Source organism: Apostichopus japonicus, chromosome 2, assembly GCF_037975245.1.
Source record: "Apostichopus japonicus isolate 1M-3 chromosome 2, ASM3797524v1, whole genome shotgun sequence".
Classification (NCBI taxonomy): Eukaryota; Metazoa; Echinodermata; class Holothuroidea; order Aspidochirotida; family Stichopodidae; genus Apostichopus; species Apostichopus japonicus.
In genome coordinates this window covers 26,907,965-26,929,687 of record NC_092562.1, presented here as the reverse complement: position 1 = coordinate 26,929,687, position 21,723 = coordinate 26,907,965, and the positions used below count along the sequence as shown (strand labels likewise).

Below are 21,723 nucleotides of genomic sequence, written 5' to 3'. Positions count from 1 at the left end.
AATTCCGATTCGTGATCTAAATTTGTGAAATTTATCTTCGTGAACAGAGCAAAACTTTGCAGACTTAATAAACTAACAAAACTATTACCATAGGGATACTAAACTAGCAAAAAAGGTAAAACAATATGGGACTAGACTTGTTTGAAGTGAATAGTGTTAAATCTGCAATATGCATGTTAATAAAAGAATTTAGCTTATATTTGACATACCTGCCAAGTTACAGTATCTCTACATTTTCTTGCCTTTCACCAGCAACATTTGCTTGAACTTCTTCTGGACCACTTAATGGAACTGAAAAGGATCAATAGATTGAAGTAACTAGTAACTTAATTCTGTATAAAATAGTAGACCTTCCTTTGAGTATTTTAATATAAAGCTAGTTAATAAAAACATTATGTTATTGACATGTGCCATAGACTCTGCAAAATAAAGGGTTGGAAGTCATTTTTTCAAACATTTTTTTTAAGATTCTAACAATTCACTATCTATTCACTATATATGCTCTAGAAGAAGAAAATAACAAGGGTGCAACCTAATGTGTAGGTTTCTGAGAATTGGCCTTTCCTCAGATGGAACTAAGGTAAATGTGAACTTTATATTAATATCAAACTTTTTTAAAGTAAATTGCAGAAGGGGTATTAAGTAACATAGGGAAGGTTACTGTCATTATCAACGAATGCTGACAGGCAAACAAAAATGTAATAAATTTGATATAGAGTAGAGGTTTCATTGCATTGAATAATCAGTTGCATTGTATTTTTAACAGAGAGTATTTTACAGAGATATACCCCATCCTATAGCTTACCCTAGGTTTACCTTTACAATACATTATAGCAAGGAGTAGAGACTGGAAGTCCTCCTAGATAATAGTTCACAGAGAATTACTTAACTTTCTATTTACCAGTCTGAACACAATAAATCATAATAATTTACTTTTCAATCCCAGTAGAACAATAACACTTTGACCTTACTCTCCACAGCAGAGCCCTACACCTGTCTGTAATATATATCTGCACAGATCACTGCCAAGAAATTAACCTTGAGTATGATGTCATTGGTGATGTCACAGTGTTGTTTATCAGTAACCCTGCCTCTGTTTCATATGAGAGAGTGCAAATGAGGGACACAGTAATGTCCTGTCTGGCCCATGCCTGGTCCATACCTAAAGTAATATAACTTGTATATTTTATTTCTTGGAAGTCAGCAGTAGATTTTCCATAAGTACATACAGTAGCAATATGTAGTTGGTTACATTGTATACTCATTCAGAAGATTTCCAGTAGTATTGGAGTAGTTGATATGTGGTAGTTAATAGTGAGTGTAGAGTAGTTTTACCGATCAGCAAGCATACCTCCCAATAAATCATGAAGTCTCTGACTTAAAACTAAATTGTCGCAGCGCTATCATTATATGTTTGCTCACAGACCACTGTGAGAAATTCATGGAGGAGTGCTGTGAAACTATCAAAACGTCCTTTTCAATAATATGGCAAAATTAAATCTAGAAGGGTAGAACAAAATCAACAACATTTAACACTGGCTAGAAATGCATTTAGTATCACATGCGCTAACTTGGTTATGTCAAAAGCAACACATTGATGTAACAAATAACTATTAGCCTATGCACTGTGATGTAATATACTACAAAATACCTGTACAAATGGTAGTAGCATTCAGCATTGGACTCTTTGGACCTTCTCCCATCTCTCCTTCCCTTACTGCTGCTACACTGAATGAGTACCTTTCCTCTGGTGTGAGGGCCGTAAATGTGAAATTCAAGGCCTTGATAGAGGTAGACGTATCCTGGATAGACCAATCTTGTTCTGATGCCAGCTTGTAGTAAGGTGTATACCCAATGACAGGAGGGTCCCCATCTTCATTTTCTTCATCCCAGGCTGACCAGCTGATGGTGACCGTTGAATTAGTTATAGAACCTTTTTTTGGAGCAGATTTCAGTACAGGCAGATCTAGAGGCCCAAATGGGAAAGTAGTAAAGAAAACCCAGATAATGTTTCATCAGATGTCAACATTCTAATGCTTTATACAATGAACACTATAAAACCATTAGAGAATGAGTAATTTTCTCTTCAATGTCTACAGTTGGACATGGATTGTAGTTCTGAAGTCAGCTGTATAGTAGGCCTAATCGATATCTGGTGATAATACAACTGACGTACACATAACCTAAATACTGCATTTGGTAATGTTGTTGATACTTTAAATTTAAAGTTCATTTAAATTTCTATGAAGGTGTGTACAATTAAGTGTAATTAATAGCTAGTCATATCAGTTGCAATTTTTACTTAAAATGATATTGCAATAATTGCAAGCAATGAACATGTGTAAAAGTAGGTTGGCCTGACGTTTCGATCCTAGCAGGATCTTCTTCAAAGGCTAAATGACAAGTAACAGAAGGAACAAAACCTCACACAGAATACAGACAGTTTAATGAGCATGGTGAACAGAAAGAGATATATGTAAGGGGATTAGTAGACAAGGGATGGAGAGAAGAAAGAAAGAAACCAAGAGGGGAAGAGGAGAGGTAGGAGATAAACAGTGGAGGGACAAAGAGAGGATTAAGGGAAGGGGAGAGGGAACAAACTGGAGAAGGACAAAGACAGAAAGGTGTGGAGAAAAAAAAGGGGTGGAAGAGAGCTGTGAGATGAAGAGTGAATGGGGGGGGTGGGGAACAAGGGGAGAAGGAGGGGGAACAGAAGAAAAGTTAGTCATGTCCTTCTTTAATGTTGAGCCCATGAGGTTGAATGGTGCGAAGGCGTTGCATCCAAGCCTCTCTCTGCTGATTCGTACTAGGTCAGGACGGCTACCTAAGGATTCAATCCCCTGTAGGGACATGTCGTTAATGGTATGGTTGGGAAAGTTAAAGTGTTCTCCAACTGGGGTCTCAGTCTTCATGGTGTTGACTGTGGATCTGTGACCATAGAATTGCTTCTTGAGGGTGGTTTTGGTTTCGATCCAATGACGTTTCGAAGCAATAAACATACTGTGAAGGCCAGACTGTTAGAATACAACTTGACTGTGAGCTACCTGATCATCAAGTTCACTTTATTCTACTTTTTGATAAAGCAGTTTTAACATGTTTATCATTATTGTGAAGAAAATCCTACACTAAAAGCAAAGTGCAACCTTAACCATGGGCAAACATTTAGTCTGAACTATGTTGACATAATATAACTTTTGATCTTTGTCAATGTGCAAGGAACCATTTATAGAGACTGACGTTATATAAACATTGAATCAGTAGGTATCATATTTCAAAGGTTTGATTCTGACACATGTTGACTGTCTATACCAAAAACAATATAATACTCGTACTCACCAAAGTAAATGGACCAATATGCCACATAATAAAATCAAACAACATTAATATTGGAACTTATGTTGCCCTACATAGTCTTCAGATTGAAATTTAAGTAAAATAAAGGAAAGAAGAAAACATTTCAACTCAGTTTACCTATTGGTACGTTGTAATAATTGTAACGTTAAAAAGAAGCATGAAATTCATTGATACACCAATTTCAAAAGAGTAATAAGAAATAAAATCTCCAAATGTAACTAAAATAAATAAAGCAAGTACGTAGCATGAGAGTATGTGTTACATCATTTTAAACTTCAAACTTTCTTCTCAAGAACTAACGACAATGTCATATCATGGTTAGTGTAATTTATATTTAACATCCTCCTTTAGGTTATTTTTCCATAGTTTTGGGTAGTTCACTAGCTTCACTGTTAAAAGTTGCAAACTGTGTTTCAAACATACAAAAAAATTGACTTTACCACCTTCTGGCTTAATACTTAGCAATTCTAAAGAGACCACGGTTGACCCTAAAGTACAAATGTAACAGATGCAATTATGCTACTCACCAAACACATCTATAGTTATGTTATATACTGCATATTGTTGACCATCTTTCCTCAGCTGACAGTAAAGTGTCTGTACATCTATGACATTATCTACCGTGAATGAAGCAGTTCTTATTGTTGCATTACCAAAAACCTCTTTACGAGAAATGCCATTGTCATCTAAATTCTCATGGTGTCTTGGCAGAACAAAATTTAAGTTAGAAATGTCTGAAGGATTTGGACCCTTGGCAGCTATGCAAGTCACAGGAACTGTTACTCCAGGATTCTTACGAGGATAGGCGGCATCTATTATACCTACATGAGAAAATAATGAGAAATAATAATAGTGGCATTAAAATATATAGAATATCATACTGGGATAAATCTCCACTGTGTTTTATAGAACAATGCGAAGATAAATATTTTATGAAAATGTACTGAGATTGTGAAGAGCGATGTACTTAATGAATTTATAAATTAACAAATATATTATTGCAAACAAACTAATCATATTGTCATTATCCCACCTTTCCCCCAGGTTTCAAGGAGTACACCTTTAGTAATATATTCCAAGACAAATGTGCTGTTGCTACACTTAAATCTTAATAGTGATAATCTACAGTATAATGACAGAGAACAATCTGGCAGAACGATGAGGTTAGAAACTAACTCTTATCATAATTCTAACAATTTCATGTTTTCCACTTCAGGAAATTAATGTAATATTCTGTTGATTTAGCAGTAATGTGCATGGTATAGTCAATAACAAACTAAAAGAACATTTATAGCATCCAAACTAGATAATCTCTGAAAGGTGTTACAAATTTTGTAAATCAATAAATAATACAAATTGTTGGTCAAGTTTGCATATTAACCAGAATTTTTCTTACCTGTCTGACACAAATTTGGTGGAAAAAGTTCAACCCATTCAGAATTGCAATGTTCAGAACACTCTCCTGTTACTTGGTTGCAATACTCTTTTGAACAGTGACAATCGTCTGCACACTTTTTCCCATATCGTGCCCCTTCACATTCTGCAAATTAATAGGTTGTACCTTTCATTTCATTGGCAGTAAATATTAGTGTGTCTTTGCATATCATGAAATATTATATCTTCCTCTCCGGATATTGAAAACGATGTTTCAAGTAACTGTCATTGTAGAGTTATTGTTTGTTGATGCAGGATACCTGGACTAACAATGAACTATTCATGCTGCCTTACAGATATAAAAATGTATGTAACATATGAATCAGTGCCATTCACCAGTTTAATATCCCTTTAAATATAATTTTGGTTCACCCAGTGCAAAATGTACCAAACTGTCAAGGCAGATGATTCTGACTCATAATCTGGTTAATTGCATATAAATTAATAACACAGGTGAGAAAGGCTAGCACTCATCACAAAAAGTGCAACCACTGTTTATGCATTAACAACATGATACCAAGTTTGATGACAATCATTGGTATGTCTACTTCACACTTAATTGTAAGTAGTATAGAAGAGACCGTTCACACTTTTTTTGTGGTGGTTAAATGTGGTGGGTAAGTGTGGATGGCAAACTGAAAGTTAATAATACATGGTGTATATGCCCATTGTGATCATATAATTGTCCCCCTGGGGGAAAATATTTACACATTGTAATTACTTAAAATCTGTTCATTTTGTCAATAGGGACCCCAAGTATTGACAGATAGGTATTGAAATGAAGTTTTAATTTTTATAATTTTTTTTTATAATTGAGCTAATTAGATATGTAAATATGCAAATGAGGTTATGATACAAACAATGCACTTTTTTTGCCCATTTGAAATTATTTTGATGAAATCTGCTGGACTTTTGATAGTTTGATGAGTTCAAGACATGTTATTTCATAAGTAAAATATTATTTGATGCTTGAATGTGAGGAATATGACTGATTTTCCCCCCTCCAAACAAACAAATGTATTCTGTAATACATTGGTAGCCACGCGTAACGGTAAGTCTATATATACCAATTGCGCTACATACACAATACATAGTACTGTACATACAGTGTGCAAACAGTGTGCATACAGTATGCGGCTTACCGTATCAGAATTTCAGAATTTCATGGTCAGAATCTTCTTCTCCAAAGGCTTGATGGTCAAATTGCCCATAAAAAGAAGGTCTAACGCCTCTTAGAAGTATTTAGCCATGATAATATGTGCTAAATAGTTACCGTTTCATTTACGTGAGTGATTGCATTGACCCTAACGACGCAAGCATATCAACTGTGGTTGACCGAAATTCTATACCGTAGAAATGCTCGAGTTGAATTGCTAGGGATTACTCACAAAGTGGAGGCGCTATTGCTCAATTGTTTCTATGTAGAGTTGAATTTCAGTGTGGCGCTTCTGGAGAGCTAAAAATCTTTTCTGTAGGGTGAGGCATTCGGGAGAAATATTTTCAGAAAGTTGACCGTTTTTTGGCCTTAACATAGACCGAAAAACGTTATTTTTTGACATATTTTCCCCAAATATAGAGCCATCTCTCTACATATGCCTCTGAGGCTCCTGATTTGATTCCTTGTATGTATTAGATAGTTGTATAAGATAGGGTCAGGTTGACTGACATTTTTCACTGTTCTCACGATTTTTTTGAAAAAAAAGGTCAAAACGACCGGTGTTTTGAATGTAAACAAATCTTTGAAGACCAAAAAAAAAAAAAAAGGTTCCTGTGACCCCTCGGAAAAAGGTTGTTTATTGATGCAGGCTGTCTTGTGTGCAAAATAAAGCTATGGGAAGCTCTCTAGTGTATTCCTATCTCTAGTAATGATTTTCTAAAGCATGTCTTCACTTATGTTCATTAAAGGGCAATTGGGAAATAAAGCAAGTTTATATAGGTGTTAAAGTATATATAGGTATTTATACATCATGTTCAATCATAGATGTAGGTATACAATTATATTGATAAAGTATACTTGTAAAAGTAGATTTAAGCTTAGATCTTAATACATTCATATAAGTGTATATAGGTATTTAAACATTTATAAACTAATATTTAGGCCTACGTATTTATATAGTTAGAAAAGTATGTTATAGCCAAGGTATATTTATATATTATTAAAAGTATACTTGTAAAATTGATACATAGGTGTATTATATATTTATAAAAGTCTGAATTATAGAACTCATAGCCAGACATACCAGGCAATAAATAAAATAATGTTAATTACTACTTTAGTCCACAAATAATTGACGAGAAACGAAAAAGAAAAGAAAAAAGAAAAAAAGGGAATGACAAAAAACGCAAATACCATCAGTGAACGAGGTTTGAGCGGTCTCTCCTATACTACTGGCATTTACACTTAAAGTATGATATTTGTCTAGCATATGAATTTAAATGAGATGGGGATGTTTATAACTTTTATGACTTACAATGAATTTAGTTATGTTTGTGCTGGTAATATTCTCTTACTTCTATATTTTTATATTTACAGTGGGTGCTACAATTCTTACTTATGTGTTACCTTGACAACTGTTCCCTGTCCATCCAACTTCACAGCTAGTGGAACTTCCAGTACAGCTTCCTGTATATCTGTCACATGCATCAGACTGGCAGTTGTCGCATGTCTGTAGGCAGCTGGCTCCGTAGGTTCCTGGATCACAAGCTGATAGATGAGAAGAGATCAACTTACTATTCAAAATAATAAGACAGCTAGAACAGGTAGTTGTAACTCATCTGTAAACTAGAATGCAGTCTCCCTTAATTACTTTCATATTCTATGATTTTCATGTTGCAATTTCTGGTTGCATTTGCAACAAGTAACATAGTAAGTGTACTTTTTTTGTTCATTTTGTACTTTTCTTGTTAAGAAAAAAACAATATTCTACATTAAACTATTGAAAAACACTTAAAAATAATGTCGATTCATCCTAGCTTTCGAATTCATCAAGTTAATGAAAAAAAAAGTTGTAAAACTTGATATAATATGATAGGATATGATATAATATGAAGTGATTAAATGAGGGGTTAACCAACAATCTATAAGGCTCAAACATACAATTGTGATCTCAGAATATTATTATATTATTGTTATGATATATTAGAAGGTGTAAGAGGAAAATAATCAACAATTATCTCGAAACGGTAACCGGAAGTTTTTTTTACATTTACTGCAGTTAAAATCCCTGAAACAATGATCCCATTAAAACAACAAGAATGTGACAGTAATAGGCTATGAATGTAGTACATTGTACACCAAACTCTAAATCTCATATAGTGCTGCATGCACAGTGATTAATTTAATAGATTAATCTGTAAATGAACCTTGCAAACCTCGAATGACGATAAAGTGTCTAATTTGATTCTTTCGCCCAAAAAATTCACATTGCATCAATCAGGATGCAACCTTTGTCTTATAATGAATATGTGCAGGGACAGTTGAGCAACCAACAGACAACTGTTGCATGTAAGTGGAATGCACAGTATATCTACCATTTAATTTACATTCATACAATAAGCTGTATCATGCAAGAACTGCACAGTAGAAGTGACTACTGTATTTTACAGTACAACTGATTTTGCTGTTGACAGACTTGATCAGATTACAAATGTTTCATTGTTTTCTTGTCTTACCACGGGTGGTGTATATGATTGCTTCACTGTAGGGCCATGACCACTTGTGCTAGTGCTTGCAGATTGAACAACATGAAAAATCCTCCAAAATGTGTCTAGAGTAAATATTGAAATGACCACCCCACCCCCTCCCTTCTGTTGCTTTTTTTGTACTTTGGCTAAAATGGAAAGATACAGATCAGTCGTCATACTGTACAGTGAACTGTTAATTGTCAGTGATACACATAAATTAGGTCTCAAATAATACAATTGATTATATGTACTGGTAGTGTCTTCCTATTTCTCTGTAATTTAACCATATAATGTCTAATGTATCTGGACTCTTCCAATATAAGAAAGGGGCGTGAAACACATTTATTTAATAACAATATAATACATATTTTATCATTCATATAGTGCCTTTGTTATGTAATTTGGGCATAAATTTAAATAGTTTGACCAATTTTTAAGTTTTTAGCACATGTTATCTAGTTTTAAGCACCCTCTGCTTAAGTAATGAATTATATAACTATCAGTGCAGAACCACAAAGGCATCCTTACATTCAAGTCAAGTTGGTGGTCAAGAGATAACAGATGGAACATCATCTTGCTTTTCAAGATTTTCTTTTCAATTGTGGCAAGTAAAGACATATCCTCTTGTACTGTGCATTTTTTTGATGTCCTTCAATCGATTCATACAGAGATACCACAGTGAAAACTGAATTGTGCGGATATGATAAATTGGTAGCATGTGTATTAAGGAATACAGTACGAACTGAATAAATGTGCAATTTCATCAAATGCAACTGGATTTGTTTGATTACACATATCCTCAGTTCTTACTGTAATCTTAATAGCGCATAGTCCCTCCTGATCCTTTTTTTCTATATACTAAACTAAACTAAAAAAAAATTCAGATTTACAGTAGTTACTCTGTTCTCTGTGTTTATCGGGTGTGTCCTTACATCATGTAGACCACCCCACCCACCCCACCTATGACAAACTATGAACAACATTAATTTGACTACATACTATTAAGATCAATATATTTACCTAATTGAATGTAAAACAAATCATGCACCATCCCCCCCCCCCCCCCCCCTGAAAAAACACAGTTTTGGAAGTAGGTTTTTTTGTAAATTTAGAAGCTTCAAAACCAATACTGAAATTGTACCTATTGAGATAACATCTAAATTCAAGTTTTTGTTTGACCAGTTTCAGCTCTCACCAAAAACTGTTATGACTTCAACAAGTTCAACATTTACAATTAAACATCAAAAATGTATTACAAATTATTTTCCTCATGAAACATAACTTTGAAAAGGAAATTTAAAGCCTTTGTCATAGACATTGAGGTACTACCTCGAGATTTTTGTAATAAAATGCTAGACTTTTTAAATCATTTGCAACATGTTCATGGTCAGTCACCATTCAAGGGCTGGGACGTATTACATATATTTGTATTTCTAATCTAATTTCCAGTTGTGGTTCTCTTCAGTTGTGGCATCATGCAGTGCACTGTGCAGTAGGTTGTCCTGAAATGTCTTGTCGATAGGAAATATGCCTTAGAGAATGCCAGACTATATTTGTGGGGTTTTACATTGTAGCCTTATAAGTAGGGTTTTAATAATAGTTATTCTTTGCACAAAATCATTAGAAATAGATAAATTCGCTAAACTATTACATCACTACTACTTCTACCACCCCTCTCCCACACTACCAGTCTTTCCCAAAAGAAAATGTCAATTTCCAAAATCCGATCATGGATTTTTGGCTGCATCTGGCAAAGCCAGTATCCAAACCAGAATTTAACTCCCAAAGCCCATACATACCTGAAATATACTATACATTATGAATGATAAAACCTTTACACTAGCATGGTGGAATAGGAACATATAATGAAATATTAAAGTAAAGCTCTACCGGTAAGACAGTCCAACCCCTTCCATCCTGTATTACAGCTACAGCCATATGGGTGGGCGAGGCAGAAGAGGTAACTACTGCATTTACCAGATTTGTCGGTGCTAGAACATTGCTTTTCACATGTGTCCCCATATCTGTTACCTCCGCAACCTAACAGAAAAATATAAATTAATTAAAATTCCACCCTTGTCACGTGAGAAGCATCTCAAAGTCATGGATATGCAACTTCATTGGTTTCCAGTCAACACAGAAGCTGCATGTTTTTAGTCATGTGCAGAACACTTAAATCTTTGAAAACATTAGATCAGAAACAAAAAGTGCAAAGGTTTATTATCATACTTTTGAATGTTTCAAGTGTATTCAACAATGTCCTATAATGAGGCTAGTAAAGTTGACCTCAGTGTCATCAACACATTCAAGACATTATTTAAAAATGACAAAATAGGATACATACACCCTTTAATGCAGGGTTGGCCAGTTTTAACCAAGGTGGTTTAAACCGCCCAGTTTAAACTGGTTTAAGCCGGGGGGGGGGGGGTTTGACCACCTAAAAGTGGTCAAAACTGGTCAAAACTAATTTTGTGCATAAACTGACATGTTTGTCAACCCAATAAGAGATTTTCATCTACAGCAAAGTATCTAAGCCAAGTAGGCCCCTATCAAGCATTGTTCAAAGGACACATGTGGAATACAGATATACAGTATTATTAAAGCTTAGGCCTACTGACAGATATTAATTTCCATGAAACTTCCTAACTACAATTTACAGTGTAAAGTTAAACTGCAATTGAACTTGGAACAAGTAATTTACTACAGCTCAAAAAGGCATTTCAAGACTTCTGTTGATTTATCAGTACAGGGCAATTCTGTTAATAGGTGTAAATCCCCTACCTGTATTGGCAAAAAAAATGAAATTTGGTCAAAAAGTACAATTGGTGTCGGACGTACAGTACATCTCCAAAAAATGCCAACTTTAAAACATCTGTTTCTCAACACTTGTTCCCAATTGAGCTACCTAACTTGCATCATTCAATTAGTGAAAAGATACAACTAATATGTCTGATACTAATTATCAAATTGTGAATTACATTTTGCATATTCCCACTACATTGTTGGTTGGTGTTCAAATATTTTGCACGGGTACGTCCGACACCGAAAAAAATGTATTTTATTTTAGAATTTTGACTGGTTTAAACCTAGTTTTGACCGGTTTACATCAGGTTTAAACCCCTTTGTAGTCAAAACCAAACCCTGCTTTAATGTATTTTACTGAAAAACCATATTTGAGGATCCGTGCAACCATATGCAGCCTAATCACAAGTGTTGGCTATCAATAACTGAATTCAATTGGCATTTGTTTCATGGGAACTTGATTGAATGAGTTGTGCTGATTTTACTGATGTCCAACAGGTCATGTTACTACCAAGGGTATAGGTTTATGTTAAGGTAAATTGCAATTGTAGTATATTTGTAAATGTTATAGATGTTGATATAATAATAATCACCATGACCATCACCATGGCCCACCACCACCACCACCATCACCACCACCACCACCATCACCACCATCAACACCACCATCACCTGCATCACCATCATCACCACCATCACCACTACCATCACCACCACCACCATCAACACCACCATCACCTGCATCACCATCATCACCACCATCACCACCGTCATCAACATCCCCACCACCATCACCTGCACCATCACCACCACCATCACCACCATCACGACCACCACCACCGTCACCGTCACCATCACCATCACCATCATAACAACAAGGTCCTGTCTACAAAATAGGATTGCATATACTTATAAACCATTCCTGCTACTCTCTAGGTAAATTAATTACTACACTTACAAGTATATAATCTACATTGGATTTTCAACTTTCTGGACACACTGATGTGCAAATAAGGCCTAAAAGTCCCTTTTTCAGAAATGCCTTTATTCTGCAGATATGATAGCTGTTGTTGGTTTTTATTGTTTTTATTATCAACATCATACCTTTACATGCAAGATACAAGGTCTAAGCTTTGAAACTGTAGACTTGAGCAATTGCTTCCTGCTCTTTATCAACATCATATCTTTAGCATGAGAAGCGAAATGGACTACCTGTGGGAAGTTCAATAAATTGTTTTTTTTTTTCCTTTTATGATTTGCAAAGTGCATTATGTAGAATCTCTATCTGTCATAAAGATATGTCAGGTATACCTTTGCTTTCAGTTAAACAAGGAGAAAAGTGTTACCTTCTTCACAATTTGCTCCTTTGAACCCAGGGGCACAAATGCATTTTCCACTAGTCTCATCACAAATGCCTCCGTTATAGCAGTTATCACATATACCATGACAAGCATCTGGACCCCATCGTTGAGCTGGACAAGCTGGTGTTATGAAAAGATCATGCAAAGATAAAAATTATGATATGCAGCTCAATTTCACATTTTGGATCACAATGTACCAGCCAGGAACAAGTTTTGTACACTTTACTGTACATGTAGTAACTTCTTGTATCCAGACGATCTCTAATCTGGTCTCAATGGGCTTTGCTGATACAGGTGTGATCACTTACATACCACAGTGACAAAGGTAGGAATTTGGAAACAAAAAACAGTCTGAAATACAGACCGTTATCATTTGTTTGTATAATAGTTGCGCCTTCACATTTTGATCATATCCTCTCTTTAAGCAATGCACAAGTTTCTCAAGAACGCTCTCCTTGATCTCACACTTGCTTTGAAATTTACAAAATTGAGACAATTGCTTCTCTTTACTACTTGTGATGCTTATTCAACACAAAACATTTATATTGATAAAGGAAATTCCCCTAGAAAAACTACAGATGAAAGAAAGACCTATCTGATGTTCATAAATAAATGTAACTAACTATAATTAGTCCATATTAAATTAGAAGTAATTTCTGTAACTGCAGCATTCACCTGTCACATTTTGGACTGTAACAATTTAACTTTGTGAAGGATGTTCATAAAAACCCCATTCAAACCGCAGGTACAGTAATCTATCTCAGATAACATAAATTCTTCATAGTATTTCAAATAAGTGAATTAAATGTTTTAATTAACTCTATAGATATTGTCAGATGTTTTATATTATTCAAATTAAATACCAGTTTAAGGTGATCTATTAATTTGATTATTGGCCAATAGAGTGTACTCCAATTACTAAAGTTCATAGTTTAACGAAAGTGCTGGATTTTTTTGGCATCTGGAAGTAACAACCAACATCTAAAAAACAACGTAGAAGTACAATTTTTTTAAAACTTGGTGACATTTTATAGGTGCATCTGGCAACAGCATGTTAGTTAATGTCATTATGGCAATACAAAAGAGAAAATCTGTGAATGGCAAAATACATTTTGTGGATGTTACGACACAAAGTAATATTGTTTCAAGTGCCGGATTGTAGATGTTTGTCAAGATCTTGGCAAGTGTGTGAAACGGCAAGTTTTATACTTGTACCTTGTTACACAATAAGCAAATTTCTACAAAACAATTTTCAGATTATTACAGTTCATACACTTAGTAAATCTTTTCAAAATAGTAAATTTTCAGATTATTGCAGTTTGGCACAGATACATTACCTCAGACTTTTGACATTTTATCAGGGAAGAAGCATACTGTGCAAAACACTGATTTTCAGAATGTTAACGTTTTTGAAATCTAGTAAATCTCATAGAACACAAATGTTCAGAGTTTGGCGTTTTTGCAAGATGGTATTAAGCTTGTAACACTCTCATTGTCAGACTTAATGGTGTGGCAGTGAGTGTAATTAGATTTCAATGTCCATATATATTCTGTGCTTTCTTACAATAGTGATGAAGTGAGGATCAACACTTTGTGTCAACATTTCAAATCAACCACATTCCAAGGATACAGCAATATAACATGCAATGTTATACAAGGAAACTTAAGTTTTGAATTACTTCTTCCATGAAAACATCACCACTCGCGATCTTCATAATGGGGAAAGGAAGGATTTATCTGCTAAAAATAGTTCACAAATTGAAACAACCATTAATCTAGTCGCAAGACATAGAGCTGTGATAGTCAAATGACCTTACAGAATATCCTATATTTTATTAATATGAGATTGTTATGGTGTCATGAACCACAATCCTGTTGGGCTTTAACACATTATGATAACGAATGTCTCTTAAACAAAGATGTGTTTAGTAAATGGCTATTAAGCAGTTCATATCTGAAATATGTAAGTGATTTACAAACCTCTTACTATCAACAGTTTTAGACCTTGTGTTGCATTAATCCTCTGGCCTTGGATATGACACTCATAGACACCAGCATCATCTTCCTCAACTGGTCCACTGATGACCCAAGTATCTTGTCCACTAATAACACTGTTCCTTGCATTATCCTTCAACCATCTGAAGCCTGCAACATTACTCGATCCGATGCTCTTCATACCAATGCTTACATCTGTATCACCCGCATTGACAGTTAATGAGACCAGCTCATCACTGGGTACAATACCGGCTGAAATCAAGGACATTGTAACAATATATACATGAGTTATATATATTGGCCTGTGTAAAATCTATATGGTATTAAATACTAAATCAAACATTTAACAAGTTCTTAACAAAACTATTGTAAGAACAATATTTTTCAGCACTGCTTATATTATAACATAATAACATAAATGCCTCAAATAACTTAATGCTACAGCAACCACATTCAGTAAAACTCTAGAAGAACGGTTTAATGGTATGATACAAAATTAGCTGTATTTTTACAATTTGCATTCTCCTGGATATTAACAGATTGATGCCACAAAGGGATCAAGTGTCAAGTATGGAATCGCATTAAAGGGTCCAAGATAAAGTTGATGCAAATTGTGCAAAGAAGCATGTAACGTTTTATCATTTGCTTTGCATTTTCAACCAAATGTCGTCTTGTTACTGTACATATTGAAGTTGACATTTACACCGTCATTATCCTCATCCACATGACTGCATTGCAATTAAAGCCATGTTGAAAGTATAGTGCAACAATCGTCCAGATTGTTTTATTAGCAGTACCAATGCCTACCCTTAATTGCACTATAATGTTTTATGTCATCACTTCAACCACTTTTGCTACCCAGCTTGAATATTGTTCCCCCAAAAAATGTTCTTGTCAGGAATACATTTGTAAATATGCAATATATGCATATATGCAATATAACAGGAGACTTGTAATGTGTTAAGCTCATATTATGTAATCTATTCTAAACACGCTGCAGTAAAACGTCCACATATCATTATCATACCACCTGTGATAACGTTGTATTATTATGTAATGATATAATGTATGACAGGCCAATAACTACAGCTGTGAGTAACTCACCATCTGATCTCATAAATATCCCGGAGATTGATGTAGTGATCTTTCCATTTAATGCAGCTTCACATCCAAACACCCCAAAGGCGTCATTATTTCCATTATTGTCCAATGTTACCCTCCAATGTTTATAAGCACCACCAGCATTCCAGGCTGGAGCTGGTGGATCTACATTTTCATTAGCATCATTCCTTGTCCAAACTGTCCTGAAAGACTCTACATGGGCAGTTGCTGCAATATTATCGGATTCGCTAATGTGACACTGGTAGTGTGTTTTAGTATTTTCAGACTCAAAAGGCTTTACTCCGAGTAAAGTCATCTTTACTGGCTCTATTGAGAGAGAACATGTTAACTGTCATTGAAAAGAAAAGAATACAATGAGATTCTTGCAAACAAAACAGATGTATGCTCTTATATTTAACTTTATACTATCCTCTTGTTACATTTAAACAATTTTTTGTATTATAACATGAGGCAATCAAATTTCCTAGGATATTTCCCACCTGTGTTGGAATTATTGGGGGTCAGGGTCACAAAGAAAGTAGTACACCAATAAATATTATGGCATAAAAACAATTTGCTCTGAATCATAATATAACCATAAAATAACCATAATATAACAATATATAATTACAAACAACCTCACTTACAAACCAGAGAGCCAAGTGGCTGAGTGATAAATTCCTCATTTTAGATTCAAGAACCTTGAACAGTAATACTGTTTAGAGTTTTAAGTGTTAAACATTACTCACATGAATTTATCTGCAAGGTCCACACTGTTTGTAGATTTCCATATCAACTTACATGTTAATTCATGCTGTACTAGAGACATTTGTGTATTCAAGAGCTTTCAGACTTTAACTTCTAATAATCTCAAATGACAGTTGACTTCCCAAGAAGCAAACTTATTCTGGTATTCACTAATGTAGACCTAAATACCAAATATTATAGTAATTCAAGCTTTACATGTTTAAGTTATCAAGTTTACAAGGGTCTACATAGTTGACTTGAAATGACCTTAGATATTCTCCAAGCTCAACAGGTTCCTTCTACTTACTAACATGGATCCACTTTCCTAGCATAAAATTCATTCAACATTTTCACAGTTTACAGACTCGACCTATATTGACCACACATTATCTTGTTCTTGTACTCACTCTATACCATTTGTGGTCATTGTAGCTTAACCTTTAATACAGTTATCATATTTTAAAGGTTTTCAGAATGTGACTCCACCAATTCAATTCAATAGGTAGTTTGCACACAGCATGGGGATCAATACACATACCAAGTATGAACTTAATCTATATGTGCTAGTTTAAAATTATGGTGTTCACATACAGGGGCTCACATACATACACATTCACATGCCATCACACATATCATCACCATCTCACAGGTCACTTTGCCTCTGTCAAAAAATCAAAAACATACAAACCAGTTCTGAAGTTAAGACTACAAAACGTTGACAATATAACACATAGTGTTCACACTGTACTGTAGACTGCTGTGCACAGTATTCATTATATCATGTATATTATATTCAATATTTCACATATACCTTACACGTGTGATTGCAAACCTGTAACTTGCATTTGTAAAATGAAAGCAGGGTTGGCAATTTTTGTTTTTATTAAAACAAAGCAGCTTGACTAACTTAGGATAAATCAGATATTTGTTATTTGAAATGTTATGGTATTTTGTAATCCAGTGTGTTCATGCAAAAATGTTAACATTCAATTGTTACTAATTTTGGTAGCTCCCAAAATGCTGGCTATTTACTGACTTAAATGCCAGTGGAATTTGCTGTATAGCAGTTAAAAATAAGGCTTTTGTTTACTGCCAGTAGACATCAAGAACAAAAAAACATAATAAAGTTAAAAACAAGTGAAACAAGTAAACAATCATAATGATTCCCATAGGAATCAAAAGCCCTGTAATACGGCTGATTAGAAATAATGTTTTTAATGGATTGGCTGCTTTCTTAAGCCTCTGCAGTAAAGGTGTGTATTGTTATTCACAAAAAAACAAGTGTGAACTTTAATTTAGGTCTAGGAGTTTCATTGTTACATAAATAACAGGACTTTCCTTACTGACTTTCAACACTATTTGCCCTTGCATAATTCGGAAATAAATGTAAACGTTAAATCTTATGCAATCAAATACAAATATTATCCCCAAGTCTTGCGAACGTTGTGTCGGGATAACTTACCTAGTCCTTGTTTATATTGGTCGACCTATATACAGACCCGTCACTTAATATGTTAACAGCAAGAACATAACACGTAAACAAGTAAAATATCGTCATGATTTCCATAGAAACCACTTATTAACCGCAGCTGTTCATTTCTCAAAAAGTGAAAGGGATATACAAAAATACAACCTAGACTGACAGCTGTGGTTTTTAATGATTTACTTTACATCCAAATTAATTAAATGCCTGAAGCCATCCATTCATACCATTTTTGCCCTTCCATTCATAATTGAAGAATGTTGGTACAATTCTTCATTTCAGAAGACATTTAGGCAAAATAGAATAAATGGGGACATTGTTTTCCTATCTTATGTTTCCAAAAGGTAAGATTGGAGTAATATGTAGCACTGTACCAGTTAAAACAATGCACATTGTTTGAGCAGCATATGTAACACGGAAGTGTTACAGCTTCAGACATGTTTCAAATTACCAATATGACAGTAACCTTTGATATATATACAGGCATAATAAAGCTACAGTAAGACTCTGCTGTATGCAAGCATACAGTTACTTCCTCTTAAGATTGAGACTAGCAACAAGACCCATTATATAAATTCAATAGTGCGTATATTGCATGCTAAAGGTTAAGGAAAACAGTAAACCTTTTTATCAGAAACAGTACAGACCCATGTAGATATAAAAATATAAAACAGGATGTTGAATTTCCCGGTAATTGAATAACATACACCTAACCGTTGTTGTAGGATCTGGGAGATTGAATATCTGATAAACATATTGACGAAGGTTTTAATTTTTCTTTCCTGCTTAAATTACATTCATGAAATCATAGCTACCATAGATGAAGGGAATCGGAAGAGGAATTGAAGAAACCGTTTCAAATTGAAAAAAAAGGCACTAAAGAGACGATGATGTATAGCCCTGATTTTCTTGAAGAATGAGAGGTGAACAGAGTTGGAAATTGAATGGCTTACATAGTGTAACATGATTTTTGATGTACATTACCCAATGCACCAGCATTATCAGGATAATTACATCAATATCACTTTAGCTGATATCGCAAGTCTTGAAAGGATCCAGATAATCTACAGTAAACTTAACATTTTGATACTGCAAGGGTAGAAGTTTTGTTGCTTTTACTATTTAGTATATTTCATATCACAAGTATAGGCATAGCATTGCTACAAAATTTATAACATGTCAACACTATGGACTGCTGTGAAAGCAACAACAAAAATACAACATTACCATTTTGTCCATAATTTAGGAGTATTTGCCACAGCAGCAACGTAGTTACAGCAATGACCTGCACTTTGTAAGTCATCTTTTCTTCTGACAATATCTTTGTTAAACCTGAGAGGAAATTCAAGTGAAGATATTTATATTATGTACAATCATAAACCTCCGTAACACTATGTTGTGTACAGGTGACTATCTATGTCTACACTAAACAGAACATTTCTGATGAATTGAATCAACTGTTGACTGTTTGGCATCTCAGAAACAGTTGTTGAAAATCAAAGAATTGTCAAAAATGATTATTTTTCAATGCAATACACAATTGATACTTGAAGGAAACAACATTTAAAAGTATGCAGGTTCACTATTGAAACTGGTTGATCACTTTCTCATGGTGGTCATGAAATGTTTCTTTCCAAACATGTCAAGTGAATTGAAGAAAATGCATCTGGTCCTATTAGCTGGCATTTGAAACTGGCATTTGAAACTATAGTGCTTATAGGAAGGTTTATATTACTTAGTAATGTACATGGACTTTGTTAAAAACTCTTTAATCTGAAAACTCAAATATTGATGAGTGAGCATATATCAGTGTACTATAAATATTGTAAATGTAGGGAATAGGGATGTGACAATACAGTTAACATGCATTTTGGACATTTCATGACTTTACCAGATAAACAGAGAGTTAGCCAGATAGCCTAGTAAAGTGTGCAAGTATTTCAAAGTGCTATATTTTTCAGAATCAGAAGGTCTAAATCATTACTTTCATCAAGTTGTCTTATACTTTCATGTTCTGCTTTAAAGCCCTTGTATTGACCAGCAGTTTCAATTGAAAACGATTAGGAATAGTTCATACTGCTCTTACAAGTGCTTTGAAGCATGATATAGGAAGACATGTGCATTGACTGTAGCAAATTGCTAAGATTAATTAATAAGAAAAATTATCCCAATTGACTGATTACATGAACAGCAATGTTGAATACATTTTTGCTGCTCAAAATATTCATCCAAATATTACTGTCAAATTTGAAATAAATTTCCAATGGAATTATGTTATATTAAAAAGTTAGGTTTAAGGAGCCTAGGCTACTACATCCTACAGTACCAGTACAAAATTTCAAAAAAGTGACAATGACCGTGATCACCACAAACACTACAACAACTTGAAGCCACATATTGGAAAGGTTTGGAGTGTCTTAGAATTCCCTGTGAGCCATTAATGCACAAGTTTTTAATGAATGTTATCTTACTAATTTCCAATCCTTTTTAGGAAATTAAGTTAATGAATTTGATCATGAACTGAAATAAGAATAGCCATTTAGGCTATGACTACGTCTGGTTGACCAAAAGAGTTTGCCAGTTTTGCATAGGCTTCTTAAAAATTCTTCCTGAAATTTGTTTTCTTACTGACGTAGAATAATTACACTTCTGTTGCCTGTGTTTCACTAGTTCAAAACAACACTTTACCTAACTTAGGCTACGCGAAATGCCCCTAGCCTTTAAACATAACGACCCTAGACAAGGCTACCGTAGATTGAAGTGTATAAGACCTAGGAGTAGGATAGGACTAGGCTACTTATATGGATCCCAATTCAAGCTAATTGTGTTTCCATGTCTGCGTATGGTGATGATTTAGCCTAATAAGCTTGTTGGCCTATCCCAATTTCTCATGTAACGAATATGAATGCTTCACATGTGAACATTCATTAACTGCGCAGAACAACTGTATGCAAGCAATTCGGTCAACATATCCAGGCCTATCCAAAGTTTGAAAATCACCTCCCGGTGATTGAACCACACACAATAAGCAGATTACTTACCGCTGCAGGAAACTAGTCACTATCCTGTAAATCGTTCAAAAGTATCTCAGTGCAATGGTTCATTGGGTATGTACATGGTTGGCCTTCTGCTCTCTCTTCCGGCATGTTTTCGTGTAAATTGTGCAAAACATTAGTTGCCTAGCCTGTAGGTGTATTTATTTTTATGTGGAGTCTGTGTACGGTAGAGTAGAATGGACACCACATTGTAACGATAACAAAACCAGTTACCACTTTATCGAGATATACTAATTAACGGTGCATAAACGGTAAATGTTTGCATAAAACTGGAAGGGCACGTGCCCCTCTGACCCTCGTTTATCCTGCCTTGTTTGTTAATACTGTTTACAGGGCCGGATTTAGGAATGAGCGACGTGGGCAGTTGCCCATGGTCCCCACAACAAGGGGCCTCCACATATTTCATGAAAAAAATCTAAGGAAAATGTAGGCTGACACGTATCATCAATCGAAAAGTATTATTGTTATGATTGATCATGATTGCTCATTTGTACTGAGAGATATTGTAGCAACCTGTTAATTTGCATACGGTAGGGGTGGTATCAATCTGTTCATTTGTACTGAGAGAGGTGGTAGCAACCTTTTTGCTTGTAATGAAAATTGGGGAAGCAAACAGGCTTACATATCGTAATGAAAATTCTTGAACGTAAATTTACTTCAAAAATCACAAATTACTGCACCATTTTGCATCTAAGCACGGTTAATT

General features: G+C 34.6%; 1 protein-coding gene across 1 annotated transcript; it reads right to left on the bottom strand.

Moving 5' to 3' along the window:
- Positions 1-202: 202 nt before the first annotated feature.
- On the bottom strand, positions 203-21,171 carry LOC139984481 (angiopoietin-1 receptor-like). The gene is made up of 11 exons (XM_071998399.1): positions 21,003-21,171; positions 19,189-19,293; positions 15,735-16,058; positions 14,616-14,882; positions 12,621-12,755; positions 10,363-10,512; positions 7,352-7,492; positions 4,751-4,894; positions 3,882-4,175; positions 1,652-1,966; positions 203-291 (listed from the first exon to the last, which is right to left on the bottom strand). The coding sequence occupies exons 2-11, from the start codon at positions 19,262-19,264 to the stop codon at positions 218-220; spliced, it is 1,920 nt and encodes a 639-aa protein (XP_071854500.1). The 5' UTR covers positions 19,265-19,293; positions 21,003-21,171; the 3' UTR covers positions 203-217.
- Positions 21,172-21,723: the final 552 nt, after the last annotated feature.